Below are 18,231 nucleotides of genomic sequence, written 5' to 3' on the forward strand. Positions count from 1 at the left end.
AGCTTGTCGCTATTGACGCTGCTGAACGCCGGCTCCCGACCGCCTCCAACCCTTCCCAGCCATACCCTTGGAGCAAACCTCCACCAAAACAACTTTTGCTGGGGCTTTGTGAGTAATTTAAGCACGGCAGAGGTTACCAACCCTCCGGCATTTGGGGTGACGTAGGACTGGCAGAGAGAATACCAACGTCTTGGAAGTGTGCCAAGTCCCTAAACAGCAGATTAGTGAGAAATTACGTTTCGGGTATGAGTCAAAGACTGAAAACACATTGCCATCTCACATATCAGACCTCAAAACAGCATGAACTTTCGTTCTGAAACCAGGCAGAGAGAATGTCAACAGGCTACCACTCGACCCACCTACGAGAGATTTCTTTCTAATTAAAGCAGCTACATATCATTTCACAGTATTTTTTTCCTTGTATTTGCAGAAGGATTACTGCCTGTTCCTCTTTGATAAAACTGGCAATTTAAGACAGGAATCAATCCTTCACATTTAACTTGACAGGTTTCCAGCAAAACCCACTAAAGATTTTTTTTTTTTTTGGAGACAATAAATTCACCCTTTTGTCCCAATATAATAAAAACAGTTAACAGTGTAACAAATCAGTGTGCCCTAGGATGATTTTTGCCTTGACTCATTTATCTTAAAACACCTGTCTATACAGTAAAGTTTCACCTTAGTCTCTCAGAAACTGGTAATAAAACTCCTATTAGGAGACAGGGCAGTCTTGAAATATGAAATATATTTTAGAACCAAGCCACTGCTATTTCACAGGAAAACTCCCATCTCCATAAACATGCAATTCAGTACTTAATTTCTACTCATACACACACATACAACCCTTGACAGGGGATGTGACACTCAGAGACAAACATCTGATTAATACCTGGAGTGGCAAGACCAGCAGTCCTTTAGGAACACTACACCTAAGCCTCAAATCCATTTGGATAAGTATCAGAAGTACCACCTCAGCCTTTCCCATTTACATCCATAATCACAAATCATAAAGAAAAGTGATGCCTTTGATATCATTTAACAATTTTGCTCCAAGTCTAAAATAAGCTGAACAGTTTCCATCTCAGATTAAATGCTGTAAATATTCATTAACAATTAGTTTGCTTGTAAGGTAACTATTATAATAATACTTCATCTTTTAAATTACATTTCTGCAAGTCTTATCCTCTAGCTTTAACAAGGCTTAAACCCTCACCACAGTATTCAGAACTGCTCATACCAGATTAAAAGAAGAATTTTCCATAGGCAAACATTAAAAAAAAAATACACTGTGAAAGAGCTTAGAGGGAGAAGGGAAAGGAGAAAACAAAACCACAAAACTCACTTGACTGTAACTCGATTGGACAAATCCTGAAGATCTCCTGGGTGAAAAAGCTGAGCTTCTTTCAGTCCAATGTTTTCACACGCTTTCAGAAAAACATTTATATTATCCTGCAAAGAGAAGTAGAAAGCAGTTGCTCAGTTAAGAGCACTAAGCAGGTTTTGCAAGATGATTAGTACTAGCCTTTAAATGTCAAAGTCCAGCTCACATAAATGAAACTGGAAAAGCAATCTTCTGGATCATAAACGCTGCTCGTTTCTCATGCACACAGCAGGCTGGGCTGCGATCGCAGGGACTGAGGGGTACGTTAAAGATTACCTGGCATAAGGCAGCGGTGAGCCAGTAGGCAGCAATCTCCACTTTGATGTCAGCTCTGCTCAGCAAACAAACGCCCTCTTCCTAGCTTTGCACGACAAGCCTCACCTCAATGCCTTTAAAAATAACTCCAGCTACTGACATTCACCACCCAGAAACTCTTGGCAGGGGAGGAAGAAGAGGAGGGACTCCTCGTTTCTATGCTCACAGACTGATGAGGGAATACTGCACCTGGAGTCTGGGTTTGGTTGCTGAGCAAAGCTCCGGAGAGACAGAAACCAAACTGTATTCAGACCTGCTGCTGCTGCCTCACTTGGGGGGGGTTTCTTTCCGAGTCCCTCCCCTTCCCCTTCCCACACCCACACTCCCTCCTCAACTTCACACTGATATAAAATATAGGAGCAGCGCCCACTCTCTGCACCTGCTGCAGGATGGACTGACCCATGAGAAAAATGTTAAAAAAGAATAAATCTAATGATATATACAGAGATTATACAACTTGTGATCTCTTTCCACTTCATGAACAGTGGGCAATAGGCAAGAAATTCCTTCTCGTTAAGGCGGAATGCTATCAACAACAAAAGAATGTGCCCTCTTGTGCACTTGCTTCCTTCAGCTGCAAGCCAAAGGAAAAGGTACATGAAGTTACTTAATTCATAAGCTGCACACAGCCCTGTCATTAAGAGTTTGTAAGTCAAGGTGCTGGTATCAGTATTTCATAGCATAGAGAAGCTCTGCTTTAGCAATTTAATATGCTTTAAATTTTTTTTTTGACACATAATCACTGGATGTAACAGTTTTTCCTTCACTTAAAATTCATTAAAAAAACAATCTACAAAGAAAATGACAGCTGCTTCTAATAAAGAAAGTAAAACAAACCCAAGAATCCCCACAACCTTCTGTTTTGAAGGTCCCTGGGATTCTAGTATTTCTTATCAGTCTGTAAACATGGCTTAATTCAAGGAAAATATTTGAGCAAGGTATTCCCCATGCAGGCTGCGGGCTCTGTGTTACCACATCTGAAAGATCCCAGGTGTCTCATACCTTGAAGGTTAAGCCCAGGCCTGATGCGATGTGCCATGGTGGGGGCTGCTCTGCTGCAGGGGGGTGTGACATGATGGCAAACATGGGGGACACCGTGTGGTGGCAGAGGAGAGAAGGAAGCTGGGAAGAGTGGAGGACAGGCAGCCTCACCTATGCCCAGGCACTGGTCCCTGCAGTGCCCAGGGGGCTGCCTGCACATTTGCCCAGGGAAGAGCTTCATGCTGTGAGATGCAGCCTCAGAAGGGGCCATTTGTTTTTCCTTTCCATGCAATGCCCCTTTTTTCTTTCCATGCAATATGGGGAAAGCTGTCTAGACGTGTCAGCTTTATTTGATTAATATTTGAGTGTCACATTAGTACCAAACCAGCAAGGACTTGAAAAGGCATTGTTTCCTCTGCATGGAAGAAGCCACGGGCTACAGTCCCATTGCAAGAAGAGGAGCTACTTGCTAAACAACCATCAGGTCAGTGTTCAGGGGACTAGGAGTCTATGAAACTGGCAAGTAAGGCACAGCAAAGCAGAAAGAATGAGTAACTCCAAGGTAATGAATTGACACCAACACCAGTGATGGCAATATGGTCTGATTGGTCTGCCCAGTCACCACAGCAACTCAGAGCAAACTCCCAAACCAATGGGTTACATCAACCACAGGGCTGAAAATGAGCACATTGTGCAGGTAAACAAGGAAGAAGAGTCAGATTTAGGAAAACAGATGTCGTCTACACCCTGAGAGCAACAAAAACAAAGTAGAGGAGTTGCTCATCAGTGGATGCTCGGCTGCACAACCACCAAACTTCTTGCACATGAAAGAATTCATTTTGAAGGTGTTTCAGCAATTAAACCTATCAAGCATCATTTATCCTGATAAATAGCACTTACAGCCCCTGAGAACATCCCTGCTGACAGGAGTCAAGACTGTCAGGAATGAGGTCAGAAGCAGGGAGAGATAACATGGAAGGCAGAACACTGTTAGTTACAGAGCACACGTACAGAATAAAACAGGGTTCAAAATCTTCCTTCCCTCAGCTCCCAAGCCAGAAGTTTGATCATGCCTGCCATCTCACAGGTTACTGCCCCAACACCAGTTGTTCTGCAGTCAGGGCCTGGAAATGACCCTCACAGTATCAAGAGGTGACACACCCAATAGGCTTTTTATCAGGTTTGGATATTGACACAAAAAGGTATCATTTAAACAAATCAGCACTTCTAAATACTGTCTTTGCCAAGTTATTTTTGACCATCCCTAATAATCATAGTTAATCAGCAAAGCCACAGGTCTTAAAATAGCTAGAAGCCATTTTAAATTCTACCAGAATAATGAATAGGAAGATGAATTTTAAATAGCACCACAGAAATAAGTAGGGAAAAAAAGACAAGTTATCAACCTTGCATTAAATTTATCATTAAAAATGTGAACAGGAACATTTTTCAGAGATTAATGCACTAAAATATAGAAACCATTACACCATTCCTTTTACCAATGTAACTGTACTTTAACAAGACTAATGGTCGCTGCCACTGCAGCTTCAAAGGACATACTGCAATCTGAATCTCATCACACTTCACAAAAATAGTTCTATTTAAACAACCAGACCTCAAAATCCTGGAAAAGCACAGCACACCAGACCTATCTCCAGGTGACAAACGTCACTGACAAGATCTGCTCAAGAGAAAAAGGTTCATACTTGCATCCACCACCCTCTTCTGCAACCAAGGTGTTCTCAATCTCTGTAAACACAAGGAAGCCATTTAAATTTAAGAAAGAAACAAATTAGCAGAGAAAAATAATTATGATGCTAAGGGTAGATAAGGGACTTAAACTGGAGAATTTGCTACCAATAAAGTGGATCATGAGAGGCAATACTGGTGCTACCTATCAGCACAAGAGAAGCAAAACCAGAAGGGCAGAGAGGGGCTGCCCATTTCAAAAACAAGGATTCATCATTGGACAGATCAAATATATTTTGCAGAAAACACAAGGTTCTGACCATTATTAGTGAAAGCTCTTGAACTAACAGGGATGAAATCACCAGTTAATTTTTGTTCATGTTATTAAGAGAACTCAATCACTGCATTTCCCTGAGCATCTGAAGTTGGAACAAGCATCACAGAATTACAGGTTTTAAATCACAACAAAAATAAAGCCTGGAGTCTAAACCACAAAATTCAAGTGTAATTCATTTCTGGTATGCTATTTCTACTTCTAAGTGTCTTAGTGAGAAGGGGTGTGGAGGCTTGACTGAGACTGTGGGAAGGGCTGGTCTTTTCCCCAAATGGTGGGCATGATGGAACAGCAGAAAATTTCAAATGCTCCTAGCATGGCTTGAGTTTTCCACATGCTGTACAGACTTATATTAAATGCACAACCTAGAACACTGACTGGATAGAGCTATTACCCTTCAGTATTCCATTTCTGCCTCAAACTTCAAAGTGAACCGCACCCAGAAGCTCTGCAAAGTCATAATATGGGAGAGACGGAGCTGCCAGTGGGAAACAGGTCATCCACAAGCAGGCTTTTAAATACTGCTCTTCAGGGAAAAGGCAAACAATACTGTTCACTTGCAGATCTGTACCTGACTTTCTGGTCCCCATGGGGCACCACTAGGCACAAACCCTTCCCTCTGCCTGTTGTTAAAGCATTTCCCTCTAACCAATGCTTTGAAGAAGCCAAGATGTCATCTCCATGCTGAAAATGAGACTGTGGTCCACACCCTCCCTCCAGCATCTGAGCAGAGCAGGGCTGCCTCTCACTGCTGCAACTCCATGGACTTGTGAGGAAAGAGCTGAGTCTTTCCTCTCCTTCACTTGCTGGTCCTCAGTGCTGCTCCTGCTCCTAGGCCAGGGGCAGGGAGGCTGTGCCAGAGCAGGTGAATGCAAGGGAAAGAACAGGGCCATTGCTGCAGGGCTCCTCATCGCTATCACTATCCTCCAGACCACAAAGAAGAAAGAAGCTGGTGACTCTATAGAGAAACACAAGAATTTGGACACCTTCCTTTAAAAATGTTAAAGAGCAACTTAAAAAAAAAAAATTAAAAATTGAGGCGCTGGCCAGTGGTTCTGTGTTGCACCTGCGATCAGCTCCTAATGTATGTCACAAGAATGCAAGAATTTGAAAAGACAGTGCTGGTGATGGGGAAGTACAGAGGTTCCTCAAAACCTAAGAAACCAAAGAAAAAGAGTACTTCTAAACCAGAAAAAAAAATTAACATGAGCAACAGGAAAGAAAGAGAAAGACAAAACATGCAAAAAAAGATCAAGAAGAGGTTGACCTTAAGTAGGAAGAAAACCTCAAAGTCACCTACCTGAGAAGAGGCATGGAGTGTGGAGTGTGTAAAGGAGAAAAAAAAATTAAATGTCTAAAGTAAAAGGTAATTAAAAGAGGTGTCCCCATAAGACCATGTAAATACTTTCTTATTTTGACTACTTAGATGCAATGCAACATCACACTAAATTCGGCATGTGTAATAGAGCTGCAATTTTATTTTTAAAAAATCCCTCTTTATCATGATTATCTGTGTGGGACAGGAATATTAATTGAAACAAGTGTGTAAATATATTTGCTTTCTTTAGGGTGCAGTCATGCTGTGTTGTAAGCCTGATCTTCTCTCTAGTTAACTGTTTCTCTGAAATTCTGAGTATGCACCAAAACACAGTGAAATCTCGTAGGCATACAAGTTATGGCACATCTTTCAAATCACTTGGCAACAGGGAGAAAAACAATTTAATTAACGTGTTGTTTTTATGTTTTTCCTGGATGTATCAGCCAATAAAAGACAGTACTCTAGGTTGTCTCCTATTCTGATATAAATACCCACTGTTTCAGTCAAACTCCTTATTTCTACTGCTATTCAAGCCCTAGTTTGGAGGGGAGAGTTGGGTAGGAGGAGGGTGGTATTTTTGTGGCTTTTGGGGAGGATTTTAAGCAGTTTTTTTCAATGTATGAAGGGGATGGTACCCTATGCTTGCAAGGCCATGAAGCGTATTTGCACATCATGATCCAGACCATGATTTGGTGCCAGAAGTTGTTTTCAGTTTCCAGGCTTTCAAAAAAAAAAAAAAAAAAAAAAAAAAAAAAAAAAAAAAAAAAAAGACAAAAAACACCAAGTACCTAAAGTGCCTAGCAACAAAAGCTTTTGACATTTCAAGAGTAACTGATGCATTTTTTTGGCAACAGAATTCTGAAAGTCATTTGAGTAGATCACATTTAACAGGCAGTTTTCCTTAGTACTGCGTTTATCAAGACATTTAGTCATCTTGAAGGAGCCACAGCTTTCAACTCCGCATTCATGACAAGCCCTCTTTATTAGCACCCTCATTCCCTTAAGTAAGGGCAATTTCCATCACAAAAAAATGGTATTTTTTCAACTAGAAAATATTTTTCATAGGCACAGCATTATACAGTCCACTCAAGTTGGCTCATATCAGTTTAAGGCAGAATTTAGAGCTGCATTTGGCAGCAGCATCACCACACTGCTACACATTGTTTATATTCAGAGGTGGGGTAAAGGAAAGAGCCTACAGCAGGAGCTCGTTGAACGAGTTGGGTGACTTGCTCTTCCTCGGAGGTACGTTTCGGTTATTAGCTCCGGCTGCGGGTGCAGGCTGGGGCAGAAGGGGTGAGAGGACGGGAGGGAACAGGGCTGAACACAAACCCCGAGGTCTGACCACAGGCCTGGGAGCCAGGAACTCCCCATTACCACCTTGGCCTTGAATGTCAGGATGTTTAGTGCCCATTTCCCACCCATCCCATCTGTAGTGAGTGATCCCAGCTCCTACAACTCTCTGTGTTTCTCTGAAGGCCAACACTTTCAACCTTGAACCAAATGCAGAAGGAGGAGTGGATAGGATACCTAAACTGCTCTTTTCCTCCCTTTTTGGGCCCAAAACTAAAAATAGTAATTAAAACAATCATCCTGCAGACATAATTTGACTTAGAGTGACCTCAGGGCTCCTGTTCAGTAAGTTATCCCACCTATAACAGTGCACAGAGCACTGCGTTGGCCAAAGATCAGAAACTGCGTTAATTGCTTTGCCACTCCCCTCTGCGCGCCCTTCATTGCTTTTCCACACTGGGTAAAACAATAAATTACTGTGATCCTTGACACAGGGATTCCCTGCTCCAGCTCTATGCATGATTACAGATACTAAATCTTTAATGATTCACTGCCAGCTTTCCTCTCAGAAAGCAGGTGCTCCTGCTGTGAGAATGCAGGAATGAAACTTTGCGCACAAACTTTGCGGTTACCTTGGTGCTGCCAGTATCAATAACTGTAGGAAGAAGAGGAACATTCCCCTTTGCCATTGCAACCATTATGGAAACCACATTTTGAAGCACCCTTAGGGAAAGAATTATTCTGGTTTTGGACAAAAAGGTCCACCTGTCTCCCAAACCCCAATTCCATCTGCAGTAACTGCAGCTGGTTACAGATCTCTGTATGACCAAGGTATGTACTGAAGGATCTTCTCCAAAGCTTGTTATTTAGGTCTGGCAGAAGACACCTCTGCTCAGCCCACCTCATTGCCTGCAACCTCTTGCAGCATTGAGCTCTACAGTTTCTTTACAATGCGAGCAACTGGATTAAGGAAAACACACAGGAGAAATTAATGTGGGTTGATGGGTTTTTTAAACAGGACTTCTGAGTTGATAACCTTTAAAGTGTTTAACATAAGAAAAGACCAACTGTCTTCAATGACTCAAAATGCCTCCCAGGCTCATATCTCTAGCCGTGCTACAGCATAACCTTCACTATGACATTACAGACATATATCACAGCAACAATGTGTACCAAACGAGCCTTTTATTGATAAGAGAGTGAATATCAGGTTGTAAACTGTAGGTGTGTTTCTGGGATGTCACTGCTACCAAATAAGGTTACCTGGAATGGAGAAGGGCTAAAGTACAGCATGTTGGCAGACAAGCCTTGTTAATAGAGCTAATCCACTCAGAGGCATTCATACTGAAATGAATGTATAGGTTTGGAAAGCCAGTATGGAAGAGCTAGCCTGGGCTATTTCCTTGTTTAGACAAGCCTTAACTTTCCCACCAGTTAGTTGCATTCCAATCAAAGTCAAGGGAAAAAAAAATATAAAAAATTCAAGTGATATGCCTTACACCCTGAACAGTTTATACAAAACAGACTCTGCAAGCAAAGTGTGCTAAATACTCCAATGCCAAGTCACCCCACTGCACAGAACTGGAATGACAGTAATCCACTTAAAGGTGAAACTCCCTTGAAGCCTAATGAGTAATAAAAGAAGTAAAGACTTCTTGTTCTCGAAACACAAAGTTTTGGCAAAGCTTGCTTTCCTCCTCCACCTCCCCCTTTTTTTTTTATTTGTATACATAAGGTTTTTTTGTTTTGCTCACACAGGTTAACAACCAGTGAAATTCAGCTTCTTCATACACAGGACTTGAAAACAGAGCCTCAGATCCTCAATTTATGTAGTCCCTGATTTTTGGACAATTATTTAGTACTTCATTCTTTCTAAGAGAGCATTTGGAAGTTTCCTCTAAATTGGCTTCCTCCAAGAGCCAGGCATCTTTTATTTCTTAACAGGAGTAGCATCCTAGTACTGCATCTAGTATGGCCCTACATGGACTTATCCCACGCTGTCGAGAAGCTTTCCCAGCACCCTGGATTGATGAGTTGGTTTGGAGATGACTGCCTTGGAGCCCACCTGAACCCCTGCATCAGTGCCGGGCTTCCTCATGGCCCTCCCCATCCTCCTGCTGTGCAGACAGCAAGCCTGGTCAGCGCAGCTGAAGCAGCTCAGCACGCTGCATTTGGCAGCACTTGTTGCTGGTGTTGCTGTGAACAGTTCTTTCACACACCTCACTGGAGGAGGGTGATTCAGCACACACACACATGGGCGCGGAGGTGTTCGGGCAGGCGTTCCGAGATGTGGTATGAGGATTTTGTACTAAACAGAAGGGTGAATAGCAGAGCTGCACAGCCCCACCATGGATACCACAGAGAAAGTTATCACCGCTGCAGTTAACATCTACTTTCTTTGAAAACTGTCATGAATTTTAAACACCTGGCACTGATAAATACCTGACAAGCCAGAGGTGGTGGCGGGGGGCAGGGGGGGAAGGTACACCACTGTCCACCTTATGAAGATTTAACACAAATAAACACTGAGTGCTGAAAAGAATCTCAAATCTGCACTTCCTTCATGAAGGAAGGAGAAATCAGATTACAAATGTCACAAGTATGAGTTAAGGTGTGTACTTCTACATGGCTGACATTTTTTTTCCAGTTAGGAAGGAATGTGTCTTGACAAACAGACACAGTCATCAGTTACCTCAGAAATAAAACCAGCATACAAACAACAGGGTATGCCACAGACTACAGCTGATTGAATTGATAAATGGAAATTTCTTGGAGTTCATTTGGCAACCATATTTATCTATTTTTTTAAGCGGCAATCTGATGCAAAAAGGGTAATACTTTTTCAGAGCTTTGGTTTAGAACAGGAAAAAGGGTAAAAATTTTCCCTATTAGAAAGTTCTTGCTCCCAATTATATTACTTTATAGTCAGTTTACAAGATTTTTAAAAAGTTAAAACTAATTTTTAATTAGTTCTCATTTTGACATCTCATCCCAGTAACACACTAAAAGCATTGGTTTGGAAGACCTGATCTCATTTAAAGCATCCCAAAATACTGCTTTTGATTCAGAGATCAAGCAGCAGGCACAGCACTTACTGTCCCCCTGACAAGAGGCCAGGGCAAGTAGCTGAACCACCATTTCTGGGGTCTGCATCCATACACTTCCTCCCCACTTAGGTCTCCTAGACATATTTCACTGCACCATCACTCACCTAAAAACCTGTCAAGTTCAACCCTGTGTCTGGGTTTCACTCTGCCTGATTGATGTCTCGAGCAGCTACTAAAAATTTCACAAAGAGTTTGCATCAACCTCCTCTTTCTCCACACCCTACATTTCAAAGTGTTTAGGCAGCAACAGAAAACAATTAAAGGAAATTCAGAGCTAAGGCTGAAATGTACCATATGTTTTCAAGCAGAGGGGCACAAAACATCAGTAAACCACTGCTGAGATTACATACTCCCACTATCAGGCATTGAAAGACTACAGAACAATGTCATCTCTAACTATTAATAACCATACTTCCTTTCTAGCACACAATCCTTTTCTCTTAATTGTCTGCTAGAGGCATTTCCATACAGGCCACATTCCTCTTTCCCGTAACTCAGCAGAAAGAGTACCAAAAGTGATTTATAGTTCCATATGCATTCCTATCAGGTCTTGCATTACTCCTGACATTTGCTAATTTACTCTTTTTTTGGTTTACAGTGTGGTCAGTGAGAGAACTGGACTGAAAGTCAAGATTTCATCCCCACCCTACTGTGACTTGCTTGTGACTTACTGTGACTCAGCACTAAAGCCACTAAAACTCTCACTAACCACACACTACTATCTTTAGGTATAGAACTGAAGCAATGGTAAAGAGCTCTTCGTGAAGTACTCCAGGATTTGACACGCTAAAAACTTATTTTATAAGAAAAAGATAGACTTTTCTTAAACTTAACTATTTAAAAATCAGATTTCTACAATGCTTCATAAATTTACAAAAACATTTTAAAAAACCAAAACTTTTTTTGGTTTCTATTTCAACAGAAATTTCATCCCAGTTACTGTGGCCATCATGTTCTCAAACTTGAAGGAACATCTGCTTAGGAGTTTGAAGTAATGTAAAATTCAGAAGTTTCAGTTGCCAGGGGAAACACGGTTACTAATTTCCAACTGCAATTTTCTGAGCACTGACAAAATCTCACTAAAATACATTAGGTAAGAAATTTAACACTTTATTTGATGGCTACATTTGAATCATGGTGCTGTGTCAATTCCCAGGTGAAAAGATTTTTTTCTCATACTAATAACATGGGATCATAGAATGGGACCTTAAAGATAATCTTAGACCAGCCTTCCTGCAGTGAACAGTGACATCTTCATCTAGATCAGGTTGCTCAGAGCCCCATCCAACCTGACCCTGAATGTTCCCAGGGATGAAGCATCTACCATCTCTCTGGAAAAGCTGTTCCAATGCTTTGCCACCTTCCCAGTAAAGAATTTCTTCCTTACATCTAATCTAAATCTAGCCTCTTTTTATTTAAAACCATTACCTCATTTCCTATCACAACAAAGTGACTTCTAAAAGGTTTGTCCTTATCTTTCTTGTAGCCTTCCTTTAAATATTGAAACCTAGAGCCTTCTCTTCCCAGGCTGAATAACCTCAACTCCCTAAGCCTGTCTTCACAGGAGAGCTGTTCCAGCCACTCATCATTTTTGTGTTCCTTCTCTGAACCTGCTCCACCAGACCATGTCCTCCCTGTGCTGGGACCCCAGAGCTGGATGCAGGTTCCAGGTGGGGTCAGAACAGAGCAGAGCAGAGGGGCAGAGTCCCCTCCCTGTCCCTGCTGCCCACACTGCTTTGGATGCAGCCCAGGACATGTTTGGTTTCTGGCCTGTGAGTGCACATGGCTGGCTCGTGTACTGCCCCTCATCCACCAGCACCCCCAAGTCCTTCTCAGCAGGGCTGATTTCATTTCTTATCTTATATAATATTGGGGGGGTGCCCCAACCCATGTGCAGCACCTTGTACTTGTCCTTGTTAAACCTCCTGGGATTCCCATAGGCCCACTTCTCAAGCTTGTCCAAGTCCCCCTGGATGGCATCCCAAACTGCACCACTCAGCTTGGTATCATCTCCAGATTTGCTGAGGGTGCTCTCAATCCCTTTGTGTCACTGACAAAGACATTAAACAGAACTTGTCCAAGCAAGAATCCATAAGGGATATCACTTGTCCCTAATCTCCCTCTGGACATTAACTATGAGCACTACCCACTCCATGCAACCGTCCAAACAATTCCCTATCCACCAAACAATCCGCCCATCAAATCTCTCTTCAGTTTAGACAGAAGGATGCTGTGGGGGACTGTATCCCCCAGGCTTTGCAGAAGGCCAGAGAAGTGACATTGGCATTCCTTCCCTTGTCCACTGATGCAGTCACTCTGTAACAGAAAGCCAGTAGGTTGGATCAGGTGGGACTTACCCTTGGCTGTTCCAAATCATGTCCCTGTTCACTATGTTCCTTAGCAGAGCTTTTAGGAGGAGCTGTTCCATGATCTAAACAGGCACAGGGGTGAGGCTGCTGGGTCAGTGGTTCCCAGGTCCTCCTTCCTACCTTTTTCAAAGATGGGTATAGTGTTTCCCTTTCCCCCCAAATCATTTGCTTCCCACAAGAAAAAGGAAAATAACAGTTTTGGGAAGCTTTTTTACCTGCAGCATAAGAATACTGAAGAAGAAAACTACTACTATGAAGAGGAACGTGTCCTCATTCTTACTATCCAAAGTGCTCCTGAGCCTGTATTAAACATATAAACTGTGTTATAAAGGAGAGCACCTTGGATACAGGGCATGAGTTTGGGTAGGTCATACCCACTTTCACTTTCTTCCTCTTTGGTTTTATATTTATTGACGTTCATTCATAAGAATCGCCAATTGCTATTGTAAAACAGAAGTTTTCCCTCATGTAAGGATTATGCTAAGTAACAAGTTTCTTAAAATACTTGTCTTTCTGAATTTCCCAACAACTTGCTGAGCATAGTCATCCAGGAAACAGGTAATGATGCCTCTTTGTTTTTGTTTACACATTTAAATAAACAACTTTCAGAGAAGCTTCTTAAAAATCAATTTCTCATAGCAGACAAGATACCTTTTCCTTGTTGGAAAATATGCTGTCAAACCACAAAATCCTCCCCCTCATGATTATATTCAAACCATCTCCAAATGCTGGGATTCAAGCTGAAAACTCTGTATTTTTTGAGAAAAAAAATGGTTTTCCTCTGGGTTTGCTTTGCTTAAACATGTATTTTATTTTATATTTTTATTACTTTTATTTTTATTATTTATTAATAATATTTATTTTTTATTATTTATTGATAATATTTATTTTTATTATTACTATTTTAGCCCATACTAGTCACATTCACAGAGCAGAAGTTTGAGATGAAAAAATAGTTATTTTTAAAAATATATAATGCAAGAAAACAGAAGAGATAAAGGCTATACTAAAGACTAGAAGGTGAACAGCAAGAGAAAATAATCAGTGTGAAGGAATGAACTTTGAAAAGTGAAGTGCTTTGAAAAAAAATAGAATTAATTTAGATCAAATTAGGCCTCTCATATATCATTAGGTTTCTTAAATTTAAGTGGAAAACACAACTAATTTGATTCTAAGTAATCTAGAGAAGGAAGTTTGTAGCTAAGTCCTAAATAAAGCATACAACTGAACCGACATGTACAAGTATGAACTTTGCCTGAAAAATTGTTTTGAAAGTGTCCTATAATAAAAATGTCATCTGCATACCATTCCCCTGCTACACAAGGAAAAAAAAACCCCACACCACCAAAAAAACCCATCACCCTGGAGAGAAAATTTTCCCACAGAAAAGGAAATTTTGGCCAGCTCTCCTTGATGACAAAAGATAAGGAAATACCAGGGTGGTTCCACGGTTTACAAAATGTTAGACACAAAGGCACAGAAAAATATTTTTATTTTTTATGTTCTCCACCCCTTTCTTTATCTCCCCTTTCATTTTAGTTTAGTTTTCTATCATATTTCTCTCTTTTTACCTTTATTATTCCATTCTTTCCTGGCTTAGAAGGTATATGCCAATGACCTCAGTAACACTGTTTCAGGTGGTTGCCTTGGTGCAAGTGGTATTAATACCTGCTGATGCATTCAATAGGCACATTTTAGAATGGTGGCATATTACATTGCATTAAAGAGAAGCAATGATGTTGGAGTAGCAGCTATCAGAAGGATATGTGTCCTGTTGAATGAGGAAAACAAATGTTTGAAAAAATCTGCATGGAAAAGCATCAAGATGTTCTCCACCCTGAAGGAACCCTAATTCCCCACTAGAAAAAAAAAAAAACAAAACACTCTGTAGTATTTCAGATAAACATTTTCAAACCTGCCACTGCGTAGGGATGCTCAGCTTTTTTTCTGTGTGTGAACAGGAAATGCAAATTCATAAAAAATCCCCAAATCCCTTTTCCAAAGCTGAAGAAATTTATGAAGATGACATTTTGTGCTCATGTTCATCCAGCATGCACACAGAAAAACTGAGTTAGCAACATCTCGCCTTGTTTGAAATTACAGACCAACTTGAAACCAAAGTGCTAATGTAATTTCATTTACAGCTCTGAAAAACGCAATAACTTTCTATTCTGCCCTGCTGTATGATCACAGCCCTCGTGTCTCGGATGTGAGAAAAACCTTCCCAAACACAGTGCAAAGCATCGCACTTCCACTTACTGACAGGAGCTGCAAGCAAAAATAGATGGTCTTAGAACACCAAACTGGGATATTGCAAGGCAAAAATTGGTATAAGCACGATTTCCATTTGCTCCCCCTCTCCAAGGGGGACACTGGCTTCTACCTCAGAATTTGCTTCACCACCTGGTCTCAGCTGGAAATGCACCTTCACTGAAATTCTGCCTTGCTGAAGAGTGCACTTATTCCTCCTGAGCAACAAGCAACGTATTATTCTTACAGATATGTTCAGCTTGCATGAACTATACATAACTCATTCATCTCCCAGCTGTCTCATGGCATCTTGTGACTTTCATTCCAGGTTATGATTCTCTATGTTCAGCCAAGTGAGTTGAAAAAAGAAGGCTTTTTGGGGAAGAATGGTGCTGCAGCCAGAGATGCACCTCTGAAACTGTTCAGCAAAGCCTTGTTGGAAAATATGTTGTCAAACCACAAAATCCTCCCCCTTGTGATTATATTCAGACCATCTTCACATGCTGGGATTCAAGCTGAAAACTCTGTATTTTTTGAGAAAAAACGTTTTCCTCTGGATTTGCTCTTGTTAAACATTCATTTTACCACCCCACTATCCAAGAAGTGTAATCAAAATAATTTTGCAGGATCTGAACCCAGCAAGATTTACCAATTTGAGTAATTTTCTTTAAACGCCATCTCTGTTTCACACAAATAAGGACCAAAAAAAAGTGGATCTTTATAGTAACAAAGTGCAGTCTGCACTTTTTCTCCTGCTTATAATAAAATCTCAGCTTCCACAATGCTCTGACCTTTCTGCTACCCTTCTCATACCCCCCAGAAACACCTGAGGGCTTCAGGACCTGCTCTCTACCAGTTTGCTTGCCCCTCTGCTGTACTGGGGAAAAATGTGCACTGCTCTTTATACAAACTGTGTATTTTAGACAGTCTGAAATATAATCAGAAATTAAATTTTAATTTTCTAGAAACTATTTTAGTGCAAAGGTCCTAAATGGCATTTAAAAAAAAACAGTCAAAGCAAAAAACCCCAAAGGCTACCTCCTGGTTAACTTCCTTCAGGAAATCTATGGGACCATCAGGGCTCCAAAATCTGCCATGTGCTGTTAAAAGTCAACTTGCTGCAAGCAGCAACTTTCTGCAACTACTGCTGGAGTTAGAAGTTGGCACCCTGCAGCTGGCACACCTCACTGTCCAGGAAACCCCCATAACAGCTGCATGGACATTTCTTCAGTCACCTGCTCCTGACCACAGCTTCCCTGCAACCACTCTGGTACTTGCCTTACCCCCAGAAGTTCCATTTTCCAAACTGGAACAGAAGTGAACAGGCAAATGCAGCTAAGACAATGGCTACATCTCACACACGTGCCTCGGGAGAGAACTGGAACAGTGAGGCTGAAGCCAAAAGTTGTTTTATGGATAGCCAGATCCAATTCTTCCCAACTCTTTTTCTTTGTAAGACTTCTTACAAACCCTCCCACACAAGCTGCAGCCCAGATTTCCCGTGCCATGCCAAAATGGGGAGAAGTTTAATCAATTTTTTGAACTTTCCTGGTAGCAATTAAGCATTTTTAATTAACTGAATACCAAGTTTCATTTCAGTATTTAATCCTCAAAACACGTGTATTTATTTTTCCATTCCATCATGATTAGACCTGAACCACTGCAATCCACACCTAAAAATCACTAGGCAGCAATACAATCAAACTAAAAGCTAAGGCTTAATCTGAGTTGTGTAAAATGTTCCTACTAACATAAAGTCTCTATTAGATCTTATGATAAGTAAGGTGTCATAAAAGAAAACAAGACATAACAAATCAATAATGCGCTGACCTCATTAAAAGCAGCACCTCACACTAACTTAATGCAAAACAACTCTAGCACACAATATTCCATATAGAACAGAATGTTTCATTATTCCTATAGGCCTTCAGTTACTATTTTACTGAAACAGTTTGTTTTCAAAATAACCATGAACTCAAAGGTGAGATAACAAAACCTTTCTGGAGAGTCAACCAAAGGCATCTATTCAACACCATATTTCTGTACTGCTGAAAAAGGCTGTCAAATAGTTGAAGTGAACACAATGCTTAAACAACATACTTATATGGAAATGAAATATATTAACTCCCTGGGGAACAAAACCAAAATTCAAGGAATTTCTGGAGGGGAAGAAAAACAAAGAGGAGGGAAAGCTGGGGGAGTGTAGGGGGAAGAGAAACAAGATGTCTTTTAAAGCATTTGTTTCCTTCTGATAATCAGACTGCCATAAAACTCTCAAAACCACGGGGGGTTTGTTTCCTTTGAATCAGAAAAGTCAGGAGAGAAATGGATGCTAATTAGGCAATAAAGGCATAAAATGTTTTGGAAATGGACTTCAGAATATGAGTCTAGAGGGGCATGAAGAAGCTGTAGAAAGAACATGATCAGATCCCTTTTTATTTTAGAAAAAAAACCCCTGCCATCTCTCAATATTAAAATTTTCATCTGGATTAAAAAAAAAAAAAGACAGAAAAAGAGAAAAATGAGAAACAAATTCACCCCTTCCAACAGTGATTTCTAGATCTCATGAAAGCTTTCTAGGGAGCAATTAGTGTGAGACTCAAAGGCATTGAAGACAGCAGAAGTGAGAGCCACAGAAATATATGTAACATTTATGAAGCCACAGAAAATACTAGAAGCAAATTTGTGGGAGAAGCAACCTACAAGCAATGAAAATGTTTCCAGAACATCTCAAGCAAGCCTACCATTGAATTTCCAAGTAAGTTTTTTTCCATCTCTAAAACCTATCTTTCAACCACAGTATCCTGAGCCTGTCAGGTATCAATGCCTGCTTTCTTACAAATGCAAATCCCCATAATTTTTAGTTTGAGTTCTACATGCTGGGATGCAACCTGGGCTCTTCAAAGCTGGTATAACTGAGAAGGTTCCTCTCAAGTGTGTAAAAACCAGTCTTCTTCCAGTATCACCATAAGCACCATCTTCTGAAACCATCCCAATATGGTCTTCATAACTGTTGTCTACAGAAACTGAAGTGTTTATGTAAAACCTTTTCCACAGGTTAACACAAAACATCAGCTCTCTCAATTACTACCCTTAAGTTGTGTTTTAACAATAACACTGGGGGAGCTCAATTTACAAGAATCATTCGCCTTTCCTCCTCTTTCCTTTGTTTTTGAAGACTTGTAGGAACTAGA

General features: G+C 40.8%; 1 protein-coding gene across 15 annotated transcripts in view; it reads right to left on the bottom strand.

Moving 5' to 3' along the window:
* Positions 1-18,231, bottom strand: part of LMO7 (LIM domain 7) — a 131,296-nt gene that overhangs the window by 72,850 nt on the left and 40,215 nt on the right. For 13 of the 15 annotated variants that reach the window (XM_084201433.1, XM_084201422.1, XM_084201423.1 and 10 more), the window contains exon 4: positions 1,343-1,449. In XM_084201433.1, the coding sequence (XP_084057559.1) occupies positions 1,343-1,449 (107 nt within the window). Of the gene's footprint in view, positions 1-1,342; positions 1,450-1,547; positions 1,576-1,657; positions 1,678-18,231 lie in introns of those variants that run through there. The other 2 variants (XM_084201428.1, XM_084201427.1) reach the window with 2 other exon arrangements.

Source organism: Fringilla coelebs, assembly GCF_963513975.1.
Source record: "Fringilla coelebs genome assembly, chromosome: 2".
Lineage (NCBI taxonomy): Eukaryota > Metazoa > Chordata > Aves > Passeriformes > Fringillidae > Fringilla > Fringilla coelebs.